Below are 22078 nucleotides of genomic sequence, written 5' to 3'. Positions count from 1 at the left end.
TACGCTTTGTATGACCGCATGGTATGTGAATATATCTCAATTAAAAATGAAAAAAAAATGTATTATGAGCTAGAATGTCCTTATATAATACAAATTGAATCATGTCACTTGTCTGAACTTCTGTTGCCTGTTCTTTAAAGCCCTGGATAAATCAGGAGCAGTGCCTATCTTTGATACCCAGATATTTCTAGCACCTAGCTTATCGTTGATTTGTGTATTCAATTTTTTGTGTCTACTCATTTCTTTTTTAATTGTAGTTGCTACTGGTAGTGAAATTACTTCTGAAAAAACTTTTATGCTTCTGACTAGAAATCTCATTATTTTCTGTTTTTCTGCTTTATTGGTCTTACATACCAATACTGTGCTAGTTCCTTATTAAATGCTTATTGATGTAAACTTATTAATAGCCAGGGCCTGACCAATCTTCAGCAGTTTTAATAGCCCAAAAATACAATGGTTACCTTTGGTGTAGTATGCACAACAATGGTGAGTCCCACCTGCCAAGAAGATGAGCATTGCTAAGCTTAAGGCAGGCTATCAAGTAGAATAAAGAAATAGAAGATTAGATTTTTTTTCTTTGACATACCAAATCTAGTTCTAATATTATTTTTTTCCCCTTTTGTTGAGCCAAGGGTCAGTCTAGTTAATGTCCTGAGAAACTGGGGACATTTTATGCATTTATACATTGAGGTTGAAGTTGGCAGTTTTGTTCTTGAGTATTTCATTTCATTGCCTTTTAAAAATATTTTTGGAGTAGATAGTGCATTAAATGGTACAAAATCCAAAAGGTATAAAAGGATATACAGCGAAAAGGAAGTCTCCCTTTATTTTCTTTCTGACACTCAACCACCAATTTTTTTACCCAGAGGCAATTATTTTTTCCAGTTTTTTTTATTAATCCTTCCAGAGATATTCCATGCATTATAGAATATTCCTCTCCCTGTAAATGGTTGCTTGCTATACACACTGTTCTATATCCTGCCTTTTTCACTAATGTACTTTAGAGTTTGTTTCATAGAGCTACCTCATTCTTTTAGCTACCAGATGTGCCATAATTTGTTTACTCAGTCCCTTAACTGATTAACTTTTAGGTTGCTTCCAGCCTATTATTGACTGCTGCGGAGAATATCCCTGTACATTATTTTGTTAGTCTGTGAGCATATCTGTAAGATAAATATTGAGAGTTGAAATTGCTAGGTCAAAAGGTATGTGCATTTTCAATTTTGATGGTTATTTTCAAATTGTCCTCTGAAGACACTGTACCAGTTTACTCCACTACTAATTTACAGAGTCCCTCTTTTGGTACACAGTTGCCAATGATCTGTTATCAAATTAAATGGAAAATAGCATCAGTGTAGGTTTACTTTGCGAATCTCTAATTACGAATGAGGGTGAATATATTTTCATATTTATTATTAAAGGCCATTTATATTTTTCTAGGAACTGTCTTCATATCCATTGCACATTTTTCTGTTGAGTGATCTTTTTCATTATTAATCTGTTGGACTCTTTATGTATCAGAGAAATTAGCCTTTTAGTCTAAGAACTGAAACATTTTTAAGCATATCAAATTTCTTTTGAGTTGTTACAGGTGTTTTTTGCATTTCAGAAATTTCATAGAATTGAATTTGTTGGTCCTTTCATTTGACGTCCAGGTTTTACGTCATTTTAAAGAGACCTTCCCTGCTCAGATTATTTTAAAACTTTTTTCATGTTTTCTTCTAGAAAATCTGTGGTTTTATTTGTTATTTAAAATCTTTGATCCATCTGGAATTCAGTGGAATATCACTTATCGAATATTCTTTTTTTTCCCATTGATTTGAAATGCCATCTTTATCGTACATTAAATTCCCACATGTATTTGCTTCTTCTGGAATTTCTTTTCTGTTTTGTTCCATTGATCTGCCAATCTTTGTGCCAGTTCTACCTTTTAAAATTAGTATAGCTTTATGTTTCAGTTTGCTAAAGCTGCTGGAATGCAATAAACCAGAAAGGGATTGGCTTTTTCAAAGGGGATTTGTTAGGTTACAAATTTACATTTCTAAGGCCATGAAAATGTCCAAATTAAGGCATCAAGAGGAAGATACCTTCTCTGAGAAAAGGATGCTAGAATCTGGGGTTCCTCTGTCACATGGGAAGGCACATGGCGATAATCCCTGGTCCTTCTCTCCTGGTGCTGGTTTTAATGGCTGTCTCCAAAATGTCTCTGTGCATTTCTCTCTCAGCTCTCTGGGCTTTTACTGTCTTTTCTCTTCACCAAGGACTCTAGTAAAGGATTAAGACCCACCTTGAATGGGCTGGGTCACATCTCCACTGAAATAGCCTAACCAAAAGATCCCACCCACGATAGGTCTGCCCCCACAAGAATGGATTAAAACAACATTTTCTTTTCTGGGGTCCATAACAGATTCAAACCAGCACACATTGTAGTATGTATCTGGAGGGACTTGTGTGCCCTCATCACTCTTTCAGAAATTTCCCAACCATTCTTACTATTTATTTTTTTCATGTTAACTTTAGAATCAGTTTGTCTGGTTTTCCATGGAAATCCTGTTGGTATTTCAGATACAATAGATTGCATTATATTTTATATTAATTTAGGGAGAACTAATGTCTTACAATGGCTTTCCTATCGAATAACAGTTATTTAAATCTTTCATATTCCTTGATAGTATTTTTAAATGTTCATTTAGATTTTGCACGTTTATTAGGCTTTTTTTTTTTTTAGGCTTATTCTTAAGTATTTCCTCTATTTGTTGCTATTGCAAGTGGGAGATTTTCTTCAGCTATATTTGTATTGTTGGCATGTCACTGTCAACTTTTCCATTGATTTTCTGCATGGCTTGAACATGAAATGAAACACTAAACCCATGTAATATGGCAAAAAGATCATTAAATTTTTGGGTCCTTAGTTAATATTCTAGGATTCGTAATTAATTAGTTGTATGGCCTTAAGTGAGTTGTCTTTTTTATGCAATTTTATTGAGATATTATCACAAAACATACAATCATTCAAAGTGTACAGTCATTCAGAGCTTACAATCAAAGTATATGATAAAGTATCGTCATATAGTTGTGCATTCATCACCACAAACTTTGGACATTTTCATTATCCAAAAAATAAAGATTGAAGAAAAAAGAACATTCAAAACATCCCATTCCCCTCCTCCCCCATTGTTCATTTACTTTTTTTTAATACAGTTTAATTAAGATATATTCACACACCCTATCCACAGTGTACAATCAGTTATTCCTAATATCATCATACATTTGTGTGTTAATCACCAGAATCAATTTTTGAGCCTTTTCCTTACTCCAAAATAAAAATAAAAGCAATCTTTCCATCCCCTCCATCGCATCCTATTCTTAATCTAATTTTTTCCCTATTCTTCCACTCACCTGTCCCTATACTGGATAAAAGGAGTGTGAGCCACAGGGTTTTCACAATCACACAGTCACACAGTTTAAGCTACGTAGTTATACAATTGTCTTCAAGAATTAAGGTCACTGGGTTGCAGTTTGACAGCTTCAGGTATTTTCCTCTAGCCATTCCAACACACTAAAAACTGAAAATTGATTTCTATACAGCGCATAAGAATACCCTCCACAGTGACCTCTTGACTCCGTTTGAAACCTCTCAGCCACTGGAACCTTATTTTGTTACATCTCTCTTCCCTCTTTTGGTCAAGAAGATCCTCCCAATCCCACAGTGCTGGGTCCAGGCTCATCTCCAGGAGTCATTTCTCGTGTTGCCAGCGGGGTTTACATCCCTGGGTGTCATGTGCCATGTAGGGGGAAGGGTAGTGAGTTCACCTGCCGAGTGGGCTTAGAGAGAGAGGGGGACACATCTGAGCAACAAAGACGCTCTCTGTGGGGAACTGAATCATCTTATGTTTAGTATCATCTTTAGCAAAATGAGGATAGTAATCTCATACTATGGTGTCAGACAGTGGGCCACTGCAGGCTAATTGCAAGGCAACCTTAGAATCCATGCAGTTATTATCTGTGAGCTGCATAATAATATCTTACAAATTTTTATGACTGTCACATGTATATGTAAATGCTGGTATAATTAATAAACTACAGATTCATTTCAAAATTTACCAGTTTATATGTTTTATCTTTATGTGTTTTCCCAGAATGGATAATAAATATATAACTACTATTTTGTAAGGCTCCAGCAAATCTTTGGTATTACGTAAAGGTCCTCTAGACTCAAAAATTTGGGCACCACTGGCCTTTCCCATCTCTAAAGTTTGACTTATGGCATTAATAGTTTAGGAATCTATGAAACCGTAAGCGTGTTTTTGGAAGATGTGTGTGATAAAGCTGTTGTTGTTGTTTAACATAATGATTTTTAAGCTTATAATGTCAGAAGTGTTAGTTCTTAGTGTCTGTTTTTAAAAGACCTGATTGTCCTATCTAGATTTGTATAGAAAATTCTTAAGTGAGAGGGACCACATTCTCTTTCTGAAAAGGAATTTGTTCTTTGTGTCTCTAAATCAAATAGCTTGCTGTGACCCCACATTCCTATTTAGGAGTAGATGTCCCTGGTATCCAGAGTGAAAGCTTTGAATTATAGGTTGGGTAGTTCAAACAGAAGTGTACTTCTCAGATTCGCTTGGAAAGGAAAGCTTGCTTTTACATTTGGGAAAATTATTAGAAATTAAGGGGAGGGGGAGTGTGTATTACTTTGTTAATTGAATTGTTCAATCTCAAGCCATTGTATCCATTTATACTCCGAACTCAGAAAAGAGGATGGAAAAATATGTTTATGATTCGAAGTATATCCTGGGAGGAAAATTATTTGCACAGCTTGCAAAGTATTCAGTCGAGTGGATTTATCTTGGTTACCAGTTTATTATGCTTACCAGTTGAATGAGAAATTCACAGCAGCCCTAGCATTTTGAACCCCAGGTAGAATGTTCTTAATAGTTAATAACTTCATTTCCTGCTGCTTTTTTTTTTCCCTGTCTGGAAAAACGACTGTTTTTTGCCTTGGTGATTTGAAAGTGTTTATCAACATAGTTTCTTGTGCTTGATATGGAAGTGGAGTTAGGAGATCAGTGCTTGGAATAGTGGCCTCAAAGTAGCATATTTTTTTTTTCTTTTTGATTAAAAAAAAAAATCCTTGTAGGGCTATGTATTAATACTATTTCTCTAGGGAGATAGAATCTGTGTTTGTACTGAATCTCGTAGGGAAATTCTTAGCACAATGGAATTTTTTTTTCAGTGGAGAGAAATGAAAACATGATTAGAACAGGAAGTATGAAGTTTTTTTTTTTTTTTTCATGTCAAGTAAACATTTAATAGAATTCACTTGTAATGGAGGTTAAGTTTTTGATAGCTGTTTTAATAATTGATTTCTTAAATAAAAGTAACTCCTCCTAACTGCACAATATTAGACACTCAACCAGTAAGGAACAGTGGCAACAGCTGTGTAATTTGTATAATTCAAGAGAATATTGGGAGTGTTAATTTTCTTTGTTGCTTCTGGGCCATTTTGTAGTGGATCTCTAAGGGAGTGAGAATAGCAGCATTGTGATACTAAGCTGCTGTATGCGAGGTGGTGTCAGAGCACTACTATCCTTTGCAATAGATGAGAAGGTGATACCACAATTATTAATGGTACATCTGTGCTAGGAACTTTTGTCTTTTGCTGTATATTGTTCCCCTGTAGTTATCCAAGGCTTAAATTTGGCTGCTAAAATTTGGGCATTTGTTATTGGTCTTTGGATTATATCACTGAACAGCAATTGCTTTTTCATTTTTCCTTTTTTTAAGTTAAAAAAAAACAGCCCACAACATTATAGATAAAATATGAAGTAAAGTTTTAAAACTTTTTACAATTAAGAATTATCTTCTCGCATAACTATATGATCATACTGTGAACAGTTGATTGTATACCATGGATGACTGTATGGTTTGTGAATATATTTCAATAAAACTGAATTAAAAAAAAAAATAGGATACTCCATATCTAAAAGTATGCTTCAGAATTCTAATGACATGAATAGATATTAAATTTAAAAATAGGTTATAAAATGATATGTCAAAGTAATATATATCAATGGATAAATTCAAATAAAGTGATCGGTAATAATAAAAAAAAAAAAAAAGAATTATCTTCTGGCCTCACTAACCTGTATTTTACTCTAGAGTGGAATTTTATGTCAGTTCTGTCTTGGACCCACATATCCAAGGTTTTAGTAACTGAACCAAAGGTTCTGAGAGATAGTTTTGTAGTATAAATACCAAGAGCTGAGCTATAGCAAGGCTTGGGTATAATATTTACTTTTCTGTTAATTAAGTCTTTATGGATGTGTGCTAATATAGTGACTTTTATACACAACCTACTTTTTAAATTTCTGTCAGGGCTTTTTTGCTTTTTTAGTAAAGTCTTGTCATTATTAAAGTTTGTTTTAGAAAATACTAAAAAGCGTATAAAAGAGAAGAGAAACCTATTAATTAATGTTGGTGTGTATTTCGATTCAGATATATTATATTGTGGGTTGTTTTTTTTTTTATATCACTTTATATATGAACGTTTTCCCACATAATGAAATAGTCTCTTGAAATGGGTCACAAATTAATAGGTTTCATCTGGATATTTGACTCAATATTGTTTAATGTTTTTTTCCTCTTAGTTGCCAATGTAAAAAAATAACCAGGAGATATTTAGGACTGTAAATTGATACAACCACTTAGGGAAAATACTAGTTACTAAAGCTGCCAATGTGCACATACCATATGATCTTCCAATGTTGCTTCTAGGTGTTCAACAGAAATGTCCATGTATGTTCACCAAAAGATGTATATGGAATGTTCCTAGCAGCATTCATAGCCTCAAACTGGAAACTACTCATGCCCAGCAGCGGTACATTGGATGTATTGTGATATAGTTACACAATGGCAATATGATAAAGCAGAGAGAATGAACAAGCTAGAGTAAAGTCAACAAGATAGGTGACCATCAATAGATGTTGAGCAGAAGAAGCCAGACATGAGAGTATATTCTTTGATTCTGATACAAGATGGTCCAAATAATAAGTCCATTTTATATGATTTCATTTATATAAAGTTCAAAAACAAGTTAAATCAATGATTCTCAGTGGGGGGTGAATTTTTGTTCCCCAAGAGATGTTTGGCAATGTCTAGAGATATTTTGGTTGTCACAACTTGGCATCTAGTGGGTAGAGGCCAGGGATGCTGCAAAACATCCTGCAACCCATAGGAAAGTCCCCCACAACAAAGAATTGTCCAAAATATCAGTTTTGCCAAGGTTGGCCTTGGCACTGTTCTGTGCTGTTAGAAGTCCCTTGGATAGTAAGGGACATGACAGTGGCTCTGGATGGTTGGTAATGTTTTGATCTTGATCTCCATGATGGTTACATAGGTGTGTTTAGTTTGTGAAAATTGGTTGAGCTGTACACTTATATTTGTGCATGTTTCTGTACACATCTTTAAACCAAAAGTTTGCCAAAAAATCAGATTTCATGTAAAAATCCAGATTGAGGCTGGTAGCATTCCCAGAGCTGGAGCTAATGAACAGTAGCCCTCTTTAGGTGGTGTCTGTGTTCTCCATTTACTCTAGGTCCTGTTTTCCTGTTTTTGGTTACTTCTGTCACTTCACTAGTCTCAAGACATTTAAGCTTTTTAAAAACAGCTTTATTGAAATATGATTCACACACCATACAATTCACCCATTTACAGTGTACAATTGAATGCTTTTAGAATATTCACAGAGTTGTGCAACTATCACCACAATCTAATTTTAGAACATTTTCATCTTCCATACAAAAAAAATCCCATCCCACTAGCAGTCATTCCCCATTGCCCCCTTTCCTTCCCAGGCCTAGGTGACCACTATATGATTATAAATTTTGTTTGAATTTTGTGATCTCTGTTTGAAAACAGATTAAAATAAAAGATTTATATTGGTTCTACAGTATTCCATTAGAGGTTATGTCATATATTATTTAAAATTATTCATTTGTTGGGCATTTATTTAGGATGAATTCCTATATATGGAATTACTGATTGAAGGATATAAACATTTTATAAAGTTCTTGTTAAGTACTGCTAAGATAACTTCCATAAAAGTTGTGCTATTAGTGTATGTTTTTGGAAATTTGGTATTATGAATCTAGTCATTTTGGAATATTAAATATTTGTTTTCATTTTGCCCTGGAGATAATTGTTTTCCTGTACTCTGCATTGTTCAGAAAAGTTTGTTTGATATTAAGTTAGGCTGTTTTGGACAAGAGTACCAATACCATCCTTTTTGCATGAAGACAATACCACTTATGATACATTGTGAATGAATTCATTATCCCATGTTCCCCCATATTTCTCCAGCTGGTTCCTGAAGGTTCTTACATGCAAATAGAATGGCTTTTTGCCAGCACAGATTGATACTTCAGTCCACAATGATGCGTTTTTTTTTCCTTGTTGGTTAATCGAGCCAAGGTTTTCAAAATATATTCTCTCCATTAGGTTTTATTATTTTCTTCACAACAAATTATATTTTATGAGTCTCAAATATTGCCCATAGCCAGGCACTCTTTTGAAAACAAGTTGTTTTCATGTTTGTAAAACAAATTACTGTTTGCTGATTAGCTGCCATAATGATTTTGCTTAGAAATTGTCACTAGCTGGTTATTAAACATCTGTTATCACTCACGCAGAATTAACTTCCACTTAAAATGTTACAATTAAACAACACTTCACTGTAAACCCTTTAATTGAGTCCTTGTCTCTGCATGTAAAACAGTGTCATTGAGAGATGTCTCACTAGCGGAATTCTTAATGGATTGCTCAGATCATGATCTGGGATGCCCAAATAGTTAATATTTAGCTTTGAAATCATGGTGAGTCAACTTTGAAATTTTTTAGTTTAGCCCACAGATTTTCAGGGATGATTGTCCAGGGAATGCTCTTTTGAAAATATGACATCATCTTATTAATTTCACTGCCTTTACTCTACTTCTTTCCTATCCCTAGAGTTCTGAATTCCACCTAATTTGCTGGTTGTTTTATGAATTTGACTCTGCCTGAGGTAATTTTCAGCAGACATTAGAGAAGGGAAGGGAATTTAGAAATCTAATCTGATATTCTTTATTTCACAAATGAAAAACTGGAAAGAAATAACTTATTCCTGAAGTGCCTGGATCAGATCTGGGATTAGAATCTCTTGGCTCCTTTTCCAGTGCTTGCTCTTTCTCTGTTTCACAGAATCAAGATTGTGAATCACTTTTCTAGAATGTTAGTTTTAGTTCACTCTGGATTTTGTTATTGTTTAGAAAAGAAATTAAGATTTAAAAATAAGGTCTGCCCAAGTCTGTCCAGAGGTCTGACTCTAGTGTGGAGGACTCTGGGAGCTCCCCTCAGTCCAGGACCATGAGGCTGTAATTCTTGCTAAAGGCTTTTCTCTTCTTAAACTGACCCCTTTAAACATGTCAATCATAACTCAATAAAGCTATTTTAAAAGGGGAAAAAATATATGGTCTATCTGTTGTACTTTTTTGTTTGTTTAATTAGGAGATTAAAACTTGACTCTGACACATTTGGTCTTGTTTGTTGTATTTGCAGAACATTTAGAACAGCAATTTGTATTTTAAAATTTTAATTTCTTGGTTTTTATTGTTTAGCGAGCATTAAAAATTTATAGGCTGAGTTATGCTGTTGATTTGAAACCTTGGGGACTTTTTTTTGTATGAGTCAATTAGAAGGACTTTTCCAACGACATATAAAAGTTATTTTTTTATTAATAATATTTTATTGGCTAACATTATAGTAAAGAGAGTAATGGGAAAAAAGGAACCAGATAAACTACAGAGTAAAGCATTTCCCTGTGGAGTAGTTAATTCGCATAACTGTTGACTCACAAATCTTTTAGAAATTTATCCAAAATCTGTAATTGGACATGTATGCAAAGGTATAAGTATAGTAACAAAACATTGTAAACAACTTAAATGTCTAACCATAGAAGATTGGTTAAATTCTGATTCATTGGGCTTGGGAGTCGGGGGTAAGATGTAAGAATCAGCATTTTCAACATGTACTCTGGATACTTTTGATGAAATTGATCTGTGGACCACATTTGAGGAACATTACTGTAAAACTTCAATGACTCCCCATTACTTACATGCTCTAATTTCAGGGTCCTCAGTATGCTATTTCAGGGCCTCTGCAAACTGGTCTTTAACCTCTCTGTTTAGCCTTCTTTTCCAGCTGCTTCCCAGATACCCTCCTTTATGTTCTAGTCTAGGGGACTTTGTGCAACTTTTCATTCACCCACGTTTGTCCATCTACCTTGTCTCTACTTTGCTATAGCAGAGACCCAGTTGCCTTCTTCAGTAAACCTCATACTTTTTAATCCATAAGAATTAGTCTCTTTCCCTTTTATGTTCACAATTTGTATTTTATGTCATTTATTGTATTCTGCCCTTGTAATATGGTTGTATTGGTGGGTATCTTTTATATTTTCTTCTTCCTGCAGTTGCATTCAAGATAATTTCAGAATAAGCCACAGTTACTGAGTACCCTTTGTGTCTTGAGCAGCATACTTGGTGCTCAGGGCTCAGAAAATTTAAAATAAGGGTTTTACCCTCAAAGAACTCATTCCAACTGAAGAAGCAGATACAACTAACCTTGGTTTATTAGGATAAGTGCTAATATTGGTGGAATGAAAAATTGTTATGGGCTGTGGTAGTTTGGAGGTTTTAAGGACCCCAGAAAAGACCATGTCCTTAGATTTAATCCTTTCCAGTGGGTGTAGACCTATTGTAGGTGGGGCCTTTTGATTAGGTTATTTCAATTGAAGAGCTCCCCGGGTGGGTCTTAATCCTCTTACTGGAGTCCTTTATGAGGATAAAAGCCACAGAGAAGCTAAAAGATGAAATTCAGAGAAGCACCAGAGAAGTTTAGAGAAAAGCCCCAAAGAAGCTAAGAGAGGACTCACAGAAGACAGAGAGAAAAAGGCCCAGACAGAGAAGCCGGAAGCTGAAAGCAGCGAAACCGGGGAGAGAAGGACCATCAGGTGCACCGTGTGCCTTCTCATGTGACAGGTATCCAGGATAGCGACAGCCTGTCTTCAGAGTCCAGGTACTGTCCTGTTGATGCCTTAATTTGGACATTTTTCACGGCCTCAGGACTGTAACCTTGTAAATTAATAAAATCCCTATTGTAAAAGCCAACCCATTTCTGACATATTGCATTCTGACAGCTTTAGCAAACCGAAACATGGGCTTTCTGGAGAGATTAATTGAGGAGGTCAAGGAGACTTAAAATGACTTTTGAGCTAGATCTTTTTTAAAAAATGATAATTTTTCCAGGTAGGAAATTGTGGAAAGGCATTTTAAAGTGGAAGATAAATTATGAGCAAAGATCCAAATTTACTAAATCACTTAGCGAGGAGTTATTGAGCACCTACTGAGGTGCAGTTGTTGTAGGTGCCAGAGAAACAAGAACAAAACCTTTGCTTAAATTCTGTTGGGTGGCAAATAATTAACAAATAAAAAAAGTTATTGTTTTAGGTAGTTTTAAGGCAGTTCCATAATGTTCAGGTAGTGTGAATGGAAATAGGCAGAGAAAGGGAACAGAGAGTGATGGGGTGATATTATTGTCTTAGGTGCTCAGGGAAGGCCTCAGGAAGGGAGGTGACATCTCAAAGAAAGCATATAGGAAGTGAGGAAGCAAACCATGAGGATGTCAAGGGGAAGAGGGTTTGGAGGGAAACAGTAAACACCTATTTGAAAATGTATGGAATAAATCAGTATATAAAATATTGTTCCAGTTTGCTAATGCTGTCTGTTATGCAAAATACCGGAAATGGATCGGCTTGTATAAAGGGGGTTTATTTGGTTACAAAGTTACAGTCTTAAGGCCATAAAGGTCCAAGGTAAGAGGGTACCTTCACTGAAGGATGGCTAATGGCATCTGGAAAACCTCTGTTAGCCAAGAAGGCACATGGCTGGCATCTGCTCCGGAGTTCTGGTTTCAAAATGGTTTTCTCCTAGGATGTTCCTCTCTAGGCTTCAGCCTCTCTCCAAAATGTCACTCTCAGTTGCTCTTGGGGCATTTGTCCTCTCTTAGCTTCTCCAGAGCAAAAGTCTGCTCACAAAGGCTGTCTCCAAAATGCCTGTGTAAGCTTCAGCTCCTCTCTCAGTTTCCGTGCTTTCTTGAAAGTGTCCCTCTTGGCTGTAGCAAGCTCACTCCTGTCTGAGCTTTTATGGGGCTCCAGTGAACTAATCAAGGCCCAGGCTGAATGAACAGAGCCACGCCTCCATGCAGATTATCTAATCAGCGTTATCACCTACAGTTGGGTGGGTCACATCTCCATGGAAACACTCAATCAAAGAATTAACACTAATACCTCTGCCCACACAAGATTGCATCAAAGATGATGACATTTTGGGGGACCATAATACATTCAAACTGGCACAAATATAAATAATTTGAAGGAAATAAAATATTAACTTGAAGCATTTTATGAAAAATTTAATTTTTAAAAAGTATGGTTTGAATATTCTCATCCTGTGTAATGTTTTAGGGCAGACTTTATTCTGTAGGATCGCAAAGTACTTTTGGACGTATTTTCTTTAAAAAGGTAATATTTTCATTTGGTTCACAAAATGAGACAACTCCATCCTCCTTTGTCATTACCCCCACTTTTACTAGTTTTTTTCTTTAACGTATTCTGTGTTTCTTTTATTCAAATATAAGCAAAAAGTTATTTTTCTCCTTTCTTATATAAAAGGCAGCATACTATATACACTTATATACCTTGTTCTTTTCACTTAATTAGAGGTCTTGTATACCTTTCTATACAGGGAGAACATTCCTCATTATTTTTTACAGTCACTTGGTATTCAATAGTACAGATATATCATAGAATATTTAGCCATTCTCCTGAATTGTTTATAGAAACAGTGTTACAGCAATAAATCTTGTATATGTACAGGTATTTCTTGATGCAGTTCTCACAGGTGAGTGTACTTGGTCAAAGAGTAGATGCATTTGTAATTTTGTTAGATATTACCAAATTGCCATCAGAGGTTGTACCATTCCTACTAACAAGGAAAGAGAATGCCTGTTTCTCCACAGCTTCCTCAACTTTTGGATTTTTAGCAATGTTAGACTAGAAAAACTGTTTCAAAATAGGTTTTTAAAAAGTTATTGACATATACTTCACATACTGTGCCAGTTTGAAACTGTTATAGACCCCAGAAAAGCCATGATCTTTTAATCCAGTTTTGTGGGGTTGTACACTTTGATTGAATGTTTCCATGGAGATGTGACCCACTCAGCTGTGGGTGAGAACTCTGATTGAATTATTTCCATGGAGATGTGGACCTGCCCTTTCAGGGTAGGTCTTGATTAGTTCACTGGACTACTTAAGAAAGTTCAAGAGCCAACACAGACGCTGACGCTTGGAGACACTTGGAGATGCAGACAGAAAGACATTTGGAGATGCTAAGCTAACAGATGAAACCCAGAGTTTGCCCAGGAGAAGCCAAGAGGGTCCCCCAGATGCTTAGAGAGAAATGCTCTGGGAGAAAGAAGCCAGGACGTACAAGAGCTGAGAGAAAGGAGTGGAGACAGAAGCCCAGAGACATTTTGGAGAAATGCAAACACAACCCAGGGGTTAAGGACCAGCAGACCCAAGCCATGTGCCTTTCTAACTGACAGAGGTGTTCCAGACACCATTGGCCTTTCTCCAGTGAAGGTATTCTCTTGTTGATGTCTTAGTTTGGACACTTTTATGGCCTTAGAACTGTAAATTTGTAACCTAATAAATCCCCTTTACAAAAGCCAATCCATTTCTGGTATTTTGCATAACAGCAGCATTAGCAAACCGGAATAGATTTTGATACCAGAGAAGAGGGGTGCTGCTGAGTTTGCAAATATCAAACATGTTGGAACAGGTTTTTAAAGGGGTAAGGAGAAGATACTAGAAGAACTATGAGGAGCTTGATAGAAAAGGCCTAGCTTTCTTTGAAGAGACTGTTGATAGAATTATGGATGCTAATGATACTTCCAATGAGGCCTTAGACAGAAATGATGAGTGTGTCATTGTAAACTGGAAGAAAGGCAATCCTTGTTTTAAAGTGGCAGAGAATTTGGCAAAATTGAGTCCTGGTGTCGAATGGAAGGCAGAATTTGAAAGCGACAAGCTGGGATACTTAGCTGAAGAGATCTTCAAACTAAATGTCAAAAATGCAGTCTGGCTTCTCCTTGCAGCTTATAGTAAAATGTGAGAGGAAGGATATAAGCTGAGAACTGAACTCTTGAGTATAAAGAAACCAGACAATGATGTTCTGAAAAATTTTGAGCTTTTGAAAAGTGAGTCCCCAGAGGCTAGTGCCACATGTGAGGATTTAACTAATTCATTTCAGTACAAGCCAGCCATTTCAGTAGGAGCCAGGATTGGAGATGGAGTTACCCAGAAAGGATTTGTGGAAGGTCCTATTGTCTGATGGTTTTGACCCCTGTATGCCGCATGCCAAGCCAACAATTTTTTTTTTACCTTTGTTTAAATTAAGTTTTATTGAGATATATTCACATACCATACGTTTATCCATGGTGTACAATCAACTGTTCATATACCATCATGTAGTTATGCATTCATCACCCCAATCTATTTTTTTTTTTTTTTTTTTTTTTTTTTTTTTGTAAAATAAGTTTTATTGTTCTTTAAAAGGGTTCAAGGTTTGGTTTTAAATCAGGCTGCACACCTCTCATCAGTCTGACATCTCTCTCACCATGTCAAACTGGTTTCAGCTAGCATTACTTCATTAATTCAAAAGAAAAAAAGTTGTTTTAATTTTGAGGAAAAAAATCCAGTTCTGAGAGCAATTGACATTAGTCTGCAATTTAAAACAAAATATGGGCTAATGTTTCATGTTGCTTTATACACCCTTCTCATTCAGAACTAGGAATGTACTTTTCCTAACTCAGGCAGGCACTGATACTGATGGACACTGCACACACACACACACACCCTTCCCCCAAAATAACAAAAATCAGAGTACGTCAAAGGAAAAAGGTTTGTTATGGTATGAGCAAAACCCTTGGAGTCAACAGTCTATCTGAGCTTGGAGGGTATGTTAAAGGAATCTATTGTTATGTTCTGAAATAAAGAATTGTGGATAGTACCATCATCTTTCACTTTAAAATCCTAGAAGCAATTTCAGAAAGCATTATTTTGTTTTGTTTTTTTTTTAGGGGTGGGGAAGGAGAGAATCTACAGATTTGCACATAGCTAAAACTCAAAACAACTCCAGCAATAGGAAATAGGCAGTTCACATAGCTGGCCAACATCTGAGGTATCATCAGCATGAGACAAGGTCCCAGTTCATTCTTACTGGCCTAGCTGATCCTAACAAAATGGGAGGTTTATGGCTCTGCACAGTAAATTCCAGCAGGACAAGATGACCCTAAGCCTGTATTCAGGGCCTTCTTCAGAAGCAGATCATTATTAAATATGTAATATTTAGGTGAAAAGAGTGCAAGAGCCCCTGGTGGTGCCCTTCAACTTGCTTTGTCAAAGCAACCCAGTCACAACTGCCTCCCATAAAGAAAAACAGCTTGTCTAGATAAGCACATTGAACCCAGCAAAGAATCTGCAAAAATACTACTACACCACCTCACAAGCAACACAGTCCCTTTGCTACTCGTTGTGTGGCCCTGTGTTTCTCTTCTACCCTGTTATGGCCTGTGGACACATACTCACTAGGCATTGTTGGTTTTAAACCAGCGATTTTTTTTTTAAATCTCAAAAAAGAACCTAGTATGAAAATAACAAGGCAATCAGTGGTTAAACGAGCTGTACATATAGGGGGCAATTTGGAAAATACCTATCACAGGCATTTCTCAAGTCCAAAATAATTTTGTCTTTGCTGCTACTCCTTTGACCACTCCTGAAAATTCAGAGCAGAAATCAGTCCTAAAACAAAATGTTAAACTACCAGAATTCTCTGACTTCATTAGACAGAAAATCAGAGTAATGCTACAGCCCACAATTCTACAAGTGTAGAAAGTATGATGATAACTCTCTGCCTGGACAACTTGAGTGATGGCCTGGGGTCTTCCCCTTCAGAAAACAAGTTTCTAGGATACCTACTTAGCTTCATTGCTTGGAAAAGGAAAGAATAACTCTCTCAGCTAAGTTCTCTGAAAAGAGGGACTCCTCTTAAATCCCATTTCCCCACTAATTTACCAAAACAAAAATCAAAACAAAAAGGCTCTTGGCTACTTTTGCCTAGCATTGGATAGGATTTTCAGGAAAAGAAACTAACACAAACACCCCATCATAAGTAAAGACTAAAAACCACCTGGGGCATATAATATATATGCCACTGCTTTTTTTAATTCCTAAAAGTGCCCAGGTGGGCTTAAGGCTGCCAGACTGCACACACATCTACAGCAACAAGAGCTTCTCCTATTCCTTCTACAACTTGTATCATGGAGTGGGGGAAAGGAGAGAAGAGAGAGAAAATATACCCTTCTCACCTCCCATCAAAAATAAACAAAAGAAAGGAGAAAAGAAAACAAAAGAAAGGAGAAAAGAAAAGAAAGAAAAGAAAAAAGAAAAGAAAGAAAAGAAAAGAAAAAAGAAAAGAAAAGAAAAAAGAAGAAAAGAAAAGGAATTCCACCACAGGGAGATCTATATGCCAAGCATAATGGAAGAGTGTGCTCCCCAAACAGATGGTTCTGCACAGGCTAATGTTCTGCAGGTTTTCCATAGAGACCTATTTTGAAAAAGTTAAAAAAGACAGGAGATTTTGAAATAATTCAATCCTGGCAGAAATTCAAATTCCAACACTGGGAGCAAAATCATCCTTCACTGAATTAACCCCTTTTTGTCTCCTTTTCTTAAACATTTTATTCATGTTATAGAGGGATTTCTTTTTTGTTTGCTTTTTTCCAATCATGAGGAGAGTGGTTGAGGAGTACCGAATCCATCACTACTCTGATGACACAGTTACGGTTCCAGATTCACATTTCCAGGTACCAAGAGTTCCCTCTAAACGTCACAATCGAGTCAGCCTTCGTTTACATTACTTTCTACTGAACACAGCAATGCCCATTGGTATCTCTAAAGCGTAATCGCATCTTAGGTCGGTATTTCTCCAGGTAAAGCAGCTGTTTGGAATTGAATGCTCCCCTTCTTTTTTGTCTTATAAACTGAACTGCATCTTCATACTTCATTCCACATTCGATCAAAGCAAGTGCAACCAGCACAGGTGCTCTTCCCAATCCTGCAACACAATGCACAGCCACACAGCAACCTGGCTCTTCACGAAATTTAGTTTTTAATAGGTTTAGCCAATCATCTACTATCTGATTAGGAGGTGGAGCTCCATCATCAAATGGCCAATCAAGAACATGGATTCCTTCTTTTTCAACTGGAGCTTTATCATATGTAGCATCACAAACTCGAACCAAAGTTGTTACTCCATACTTCTTAAGTTCCTCTGTGAACTTGTTGAGGGTAGCATTGGTAGGGTTGTGAGTTATCAGAAAACGCATGTTCTCATAGGAGATCTCCACAGGTGCTGGGCGGTTCATTATGGCAAATAAAAAGTGTGTGCGTGCTTGTGTGAGCGTGAGGGGAAAAGGGGGCAGAGGGGCAGGGAAAATCAATAAATCTTGAAATGTTTCACAGCAGAAAACATTAAAAAGACCACTAAAATGCCTATTATCAATCAGTGTTTTCTCTATTCAACTTGTTTATTCCTTAAGAAGCTTCTCTCTTCAAGATACGTAGAAAGATTTAGAATCCACTCGAATCCAAATTCAACTCAGGCCTCAATGACTGTAGATGGATACCTTCAGACTCCAAAAAGATCCAACTACATACAAAACGTAAGCAGCCTTTACTACATTTAGGCACTAGTGAGTCAAGTTAAAAGTGCAGATCGCTTTCCACTTTTGTTTACTTGACGTTTAATTTTACTGGAGTCATTAAAAGAAATATGCTTGCAATTAAAAAAAAAAAAAAAGCCAACTATTTCTGAGGCCAGTCTCGGTGTCCAGAGTCTTCAAAGGCAATGTTAATTATGGCACATAGAACCTCCAAGCTCACTTGTCAGCGAAAATGCTGTGCTGAGCCTGGCAGAACTCTGCCCTCACGCTCAGAATCGCCATAAATGTGCAGCGTATATTCCAACGAAAAACGCTGGCAAGCTGGGGACTGGGCATTGAAGTCCGGCGGCGGCGGGAGCGAGGAGGAGCCTCTCTCCTCAGTCACCTCGGCGGCGGCGGCGGCGGCGGTAGTGGTGGCGGCGACGACTCCCCCCCAGCCTCGGCGCGCGACACCCGGCCCGGCCCGGCGGCGGCGGCGGCGCGTGTCCACGAGTCCGTCTTGGTGCTGCTGCTGCGGCCGCCTCTGCGTCTCCTGCTACCGCCGCTGCCCCCGCTGCCGCCGCTGTCCTGTGGCGTCGCCTTGTGCCGTGCCTGGCCGCCGCTGCCGCTCCCAATCTATTTTTGAACATTTTCCATACACCAGAAAAAATAAGAATAAAAAATAAAAGTAAAAAAGAACATCCAAATCATACCCCCCACACCCTATTTTTCATTTAGTTTTTGTCCCCATTTTTCTACTCATCCATCCATACACTGGATAAAGGGAGTGCAATCCACAAGGTTTTCACAGTCACACTGTCACCCATTATAAGCTACGCTGTTATATAGTTGTCTTCAAGAGTCAAGGCTACCAGAGTGACCACTTGACTCCATTTGAAATCTCAAACTTTATTTCGTTTCATTTTGCATCCCCCTTTTGGTCAAGAAGATGTTCTCAATCCCATGATGCTGGGTCCAGATTCATCCCCAGGAGTCATATCCCACGTTGCCAGGGAGATTTACACCCCTGGAAGCCAATAAATTTTTTGTGAGATGCTCAGAAAGAGTGCTGCCACCCCAGGCCTCAGAGACGGTGGTGCACATTCCTCAGGGATTGCGGAGAATCCAGCCACCACCCCACTGTTCAGAGAGGGGGACAGCCTTTGCCCTGGAGATACAGAGTCTGGGTGGCACCCCAATGCTTAAGGAGAGTGGGGCTGAGAAAAATGTGGTCTCCCCATGCGTGTATATGTTGGAACACTCACCCCAGCATTTGGAGAGAAAAGGGCTACCATGAAGGTGCTTGAAAAGGGTTGGACTCCTGCTCTCCCAAGTCCCGAGGATAAAACTTCATTCTATAAATGACTCTCAGACTTTGAAATCTAATGAAGTTTGCCCTGCAGGTTTTAGGAACTGTTTCAGTCTAGTGACTCCTGTTTTTCTTTCAGTTTCTCCCTATGGCAATGGGAATGTTCTTCCTATGACTGTCCCTCCTTTGTATATTGGAAACAGATAACTTGTTCTGAGTTTCACAGGTCCACAGCCAGAGGAGAATGTTAGGACTTTGTACTTATCTATATTGTGATGTAATTAATGTATTTTTGTATTTTGAAAGAACACCCTGGGATCCGGGGTGGAATGTGTTGGTTTGAAACGGTTAAAGACCCCAGAAAAGCCATGATCTTTTAATCATCTTGTGGGGTGAACCTTTTGATTGAAACTGTTATAGACCCCAGAAACTCCCTGGGAGAAAGAAGCCGGGATGCATAGGAGCTAAGAGAAAGGAATGAAGACAGAAGCCCAGAGACGTTTTGGAGAAAGCCATTTTGAAACACAACCTGTGAGCAAAGGACCAGCAGACGCCAGCCATGTGCTTTCCCAGCTGACAGAGGTGTTCCAGACATCATTGGCCTTTCTTCAGTGAAGGTATCCTCTTGTTGATGACTTAGTTTGGACACATTTATTGTAACCTAATAAATCCTCTTTGTAAAAGCCAGTCCATTTCTGTTGTTTTGCATAACAGCAGCTTTAGTAAACCAGAACAGCACCTTTGTCAAAAACTAACTGGCTGTAAAAGGGTAAAGGTTGAAACCAAACTGTGTGTTAAAACTTCAACTTCCATATGAGACCAAGGGAAGAAATGTTTATTTGGTGTAGGATCTATATTTTTTAAACAATGTAACTTCTACAGTTAGTTTGTTTAAATACCACGATTACATGGAACTTTGAATAGGAAGTGAGATATGGTAGGTCTGTATAGGTTAGAATGAAACAGCAGCACATCCCAAAGTAATTTGGGTGGAGAATAAAAGTATGTATTTGGGGCCTCCCTGAGGAGCTGGGGGAGGATGCAGAGGTGTTGGACTTCCTCACCTGGATTGTTGCTGATGTTCTCAGAAACATTGGGGACTAACAGCTTGACATGCTGAGCCTTCTGTCTTGGGGCTTGCCCCTATGAAGCTTGTTACTGCAAAGGAGAGGCTAAACCTGCTTATAATTGTGCCTAAGAGTCTCCCCTGAGTGCCTCTTTGTTGCTCAGATGTGGCCCTCTCTCTCTAACTAAGCCACCTTGGCAGGTGATCTCACTGCCCTTCCCCCTATGTGGGACCTGACTCCCAAGGGTGTAAATCTCCCTGGCAACACAGGATATGACTCCCAGGGATGAATCTGGACCTTGCATCATGGGATTGAGAACATCTTGACCAAAAGGGAGATGTGGAATGAAACGAAATAAAGCTTCAGTGGCTGAGAGATTTCAAATGGAGTCGAAAGGTCACTCTGGTGGACATTCTTACACACTATATAGATAACACTTTTTAGGTTTTAATGTATTGGAATAGCTAGAAGTAAATAGCTGAAACTACCAAACTCCAACTCAGTAGGCTTGATTCTTGAAGACGATTGTATAACAATGTAGATTACAAGGAGTGACAGTGTGATTGTGAAAACCTTGTGGATTGCACTCCCTTGATCCAGTGTATGGACGGATGAGTAGAAAAATGGGGACAAAACTAAATGAAAAATAGGTGGGATGATTTGGTGTTCTTTTTTGTTTATTTTTTATTCTTATTCTGGTTCTTTTGGTGTAAGGAAAATGTTCAAAAATGGATTAGGGTGATGAATGCACAACTATATGGTGGTACTGTGAACAGTTGATTGTACACCATGGATAACTGTATGGTATGTGAATATATCGCAATACAACTGAATTAAAAAAAAAAAAAACTAACTGGCTGTAGATTTTGGGGTTTATTTCTGAGCTCTCAGTTCTATCCCATTGTTCTGTGTGCCTATGCTTGTAACATAACTGGTATGATTACTGTATTTTGTTTTAAGTTTTGAAATCAGGAAGTATGATTCCTCAAACTCCCCCCCCCACCACCACCACCAAGATGGTTTTGGTATTTGGGGACCTCTTACCTTTCCATATGAATTTGATGATGGGCTTTTCCATATGTTTAAAGAAGGTTGTTGGTATTTTGATCGGGGTTGCATTGAATTTGTATATCACTTTGGGTAATATTGACATCTTACTTATATTAAGTCTTTTGATCCATAAACACAGGGTATCTTTCCATTTATTTGTGTCTTTAATTTCTTTCAACAATGGTTTATAGTTTTCCATATACAAATCCTTGATATCCTTGGTTAGATTTATTCCTAGATATTTTATTCTTTTAGTTGAGTGGTGTTCCAATTTGCTAATGCTGCCGGGATGCAAGATACCAGGAATGAATTGGCTTTTATAAAGGGGGTTTATTTAGTTACACAGTTACAGTCTTGAGGCCATAGAGTGTCCAAGGTAATGCATCAGCAATCGGGTACCTTCACTGGAGGATGGCCAGTGGTGTCTGGAAAGCCTCTGTTAGCTGGGGAGGCATGTGGCTGGCATCTGCTCTGGAGTTCTGGTTTCCAAATGGCTTTTTCCCAGGACGTTCCTCTCTAGGCTTTAGCTTCACTCCAGAATGTCTCTCTCAGTTGCTCTTGGGGTATTTGTCCTCTCTTAGCCTCTCTGAAACAAAAGTCTGCCCTCAGTGGCCATCTTCAAACTATCTCTCATCTGCAGCTCCTCTCTCAGCTCCTGTGCATTCCTCAAAGTGTCCCTCTTGGCTGTAGCAAGTTTGCTCCTTCTGTCTGAGCTTATATAATGCTCCAGTAAACTAATCAAGGCCCATGCTGAATGGGTGGGGCCACACCTCCATAGAAATTATCCAGTGAAAGATGTCAT

At 37.8% G+C, this 22078-nt stretch overlaps 2 protein-coding genes across 6 annotated transcripts in view; one reads left to right on the top strand and one right to left on the bottom strand.

The window, feature by feature from the left end:
- The window catches only part of GJC1 (gap junction protein gamma 1), a 50220-nt gene that overhangs the window by 5744 nt on the left and 22398 nt on the right, over positions 1 to 22078 (top strand). Inside the window, exon 1 of one of the 5 annotated variants that reach the window (XM_037809359.1) lies at positions 19745 to 19776. The exons of the other annotated variants lie outside the window; for them this stretch is intronic. The gene's annotated coding sequence lies outside the window, so the exon portion shown is untranslated. Of the gene's footprint in view, positions 1 to 19744; positions 19777 to 22078 lie in introns of those variants that run through there. 5 annotated transcript variants of the gene reach the window in all.
- LOC119513905 (protein tyrosine phosphatase type IVA 2) lies at positions 15135 to 18474 on the bottom strand. Its single transcript, XM_037809362.1, has one exon. The coding sequence runs from the start codon at positions 17572 to 17574 to the stop codon at positions 17071 to 17073; it is 504 nt and encodes a 167-aa protein (XP_037665290.1). The 5' UTR covers positions 17575 to 18474; the 3' UTR covers positions 15135 to 17070.

Source organism: Choloepus didactylus, chromosome 18 (assembly GCF_015220235.1).
Source record: "Choloepus didactylus isolate mChoDid1 chromosome 18, mChoDid1.pri, whole genome shotgun sequence".
Taxonomy (NCBI): Eukaryota; Metazoa; Chordata; class Mammalia; order Pilosa; family Megalonychidae; genus Choloepus; species Choloepus didactylus.
Note: the sequence above shows the minus strand (reverse complement) of the source record. Positions and strands in the feature narration are given on the sequence as shown.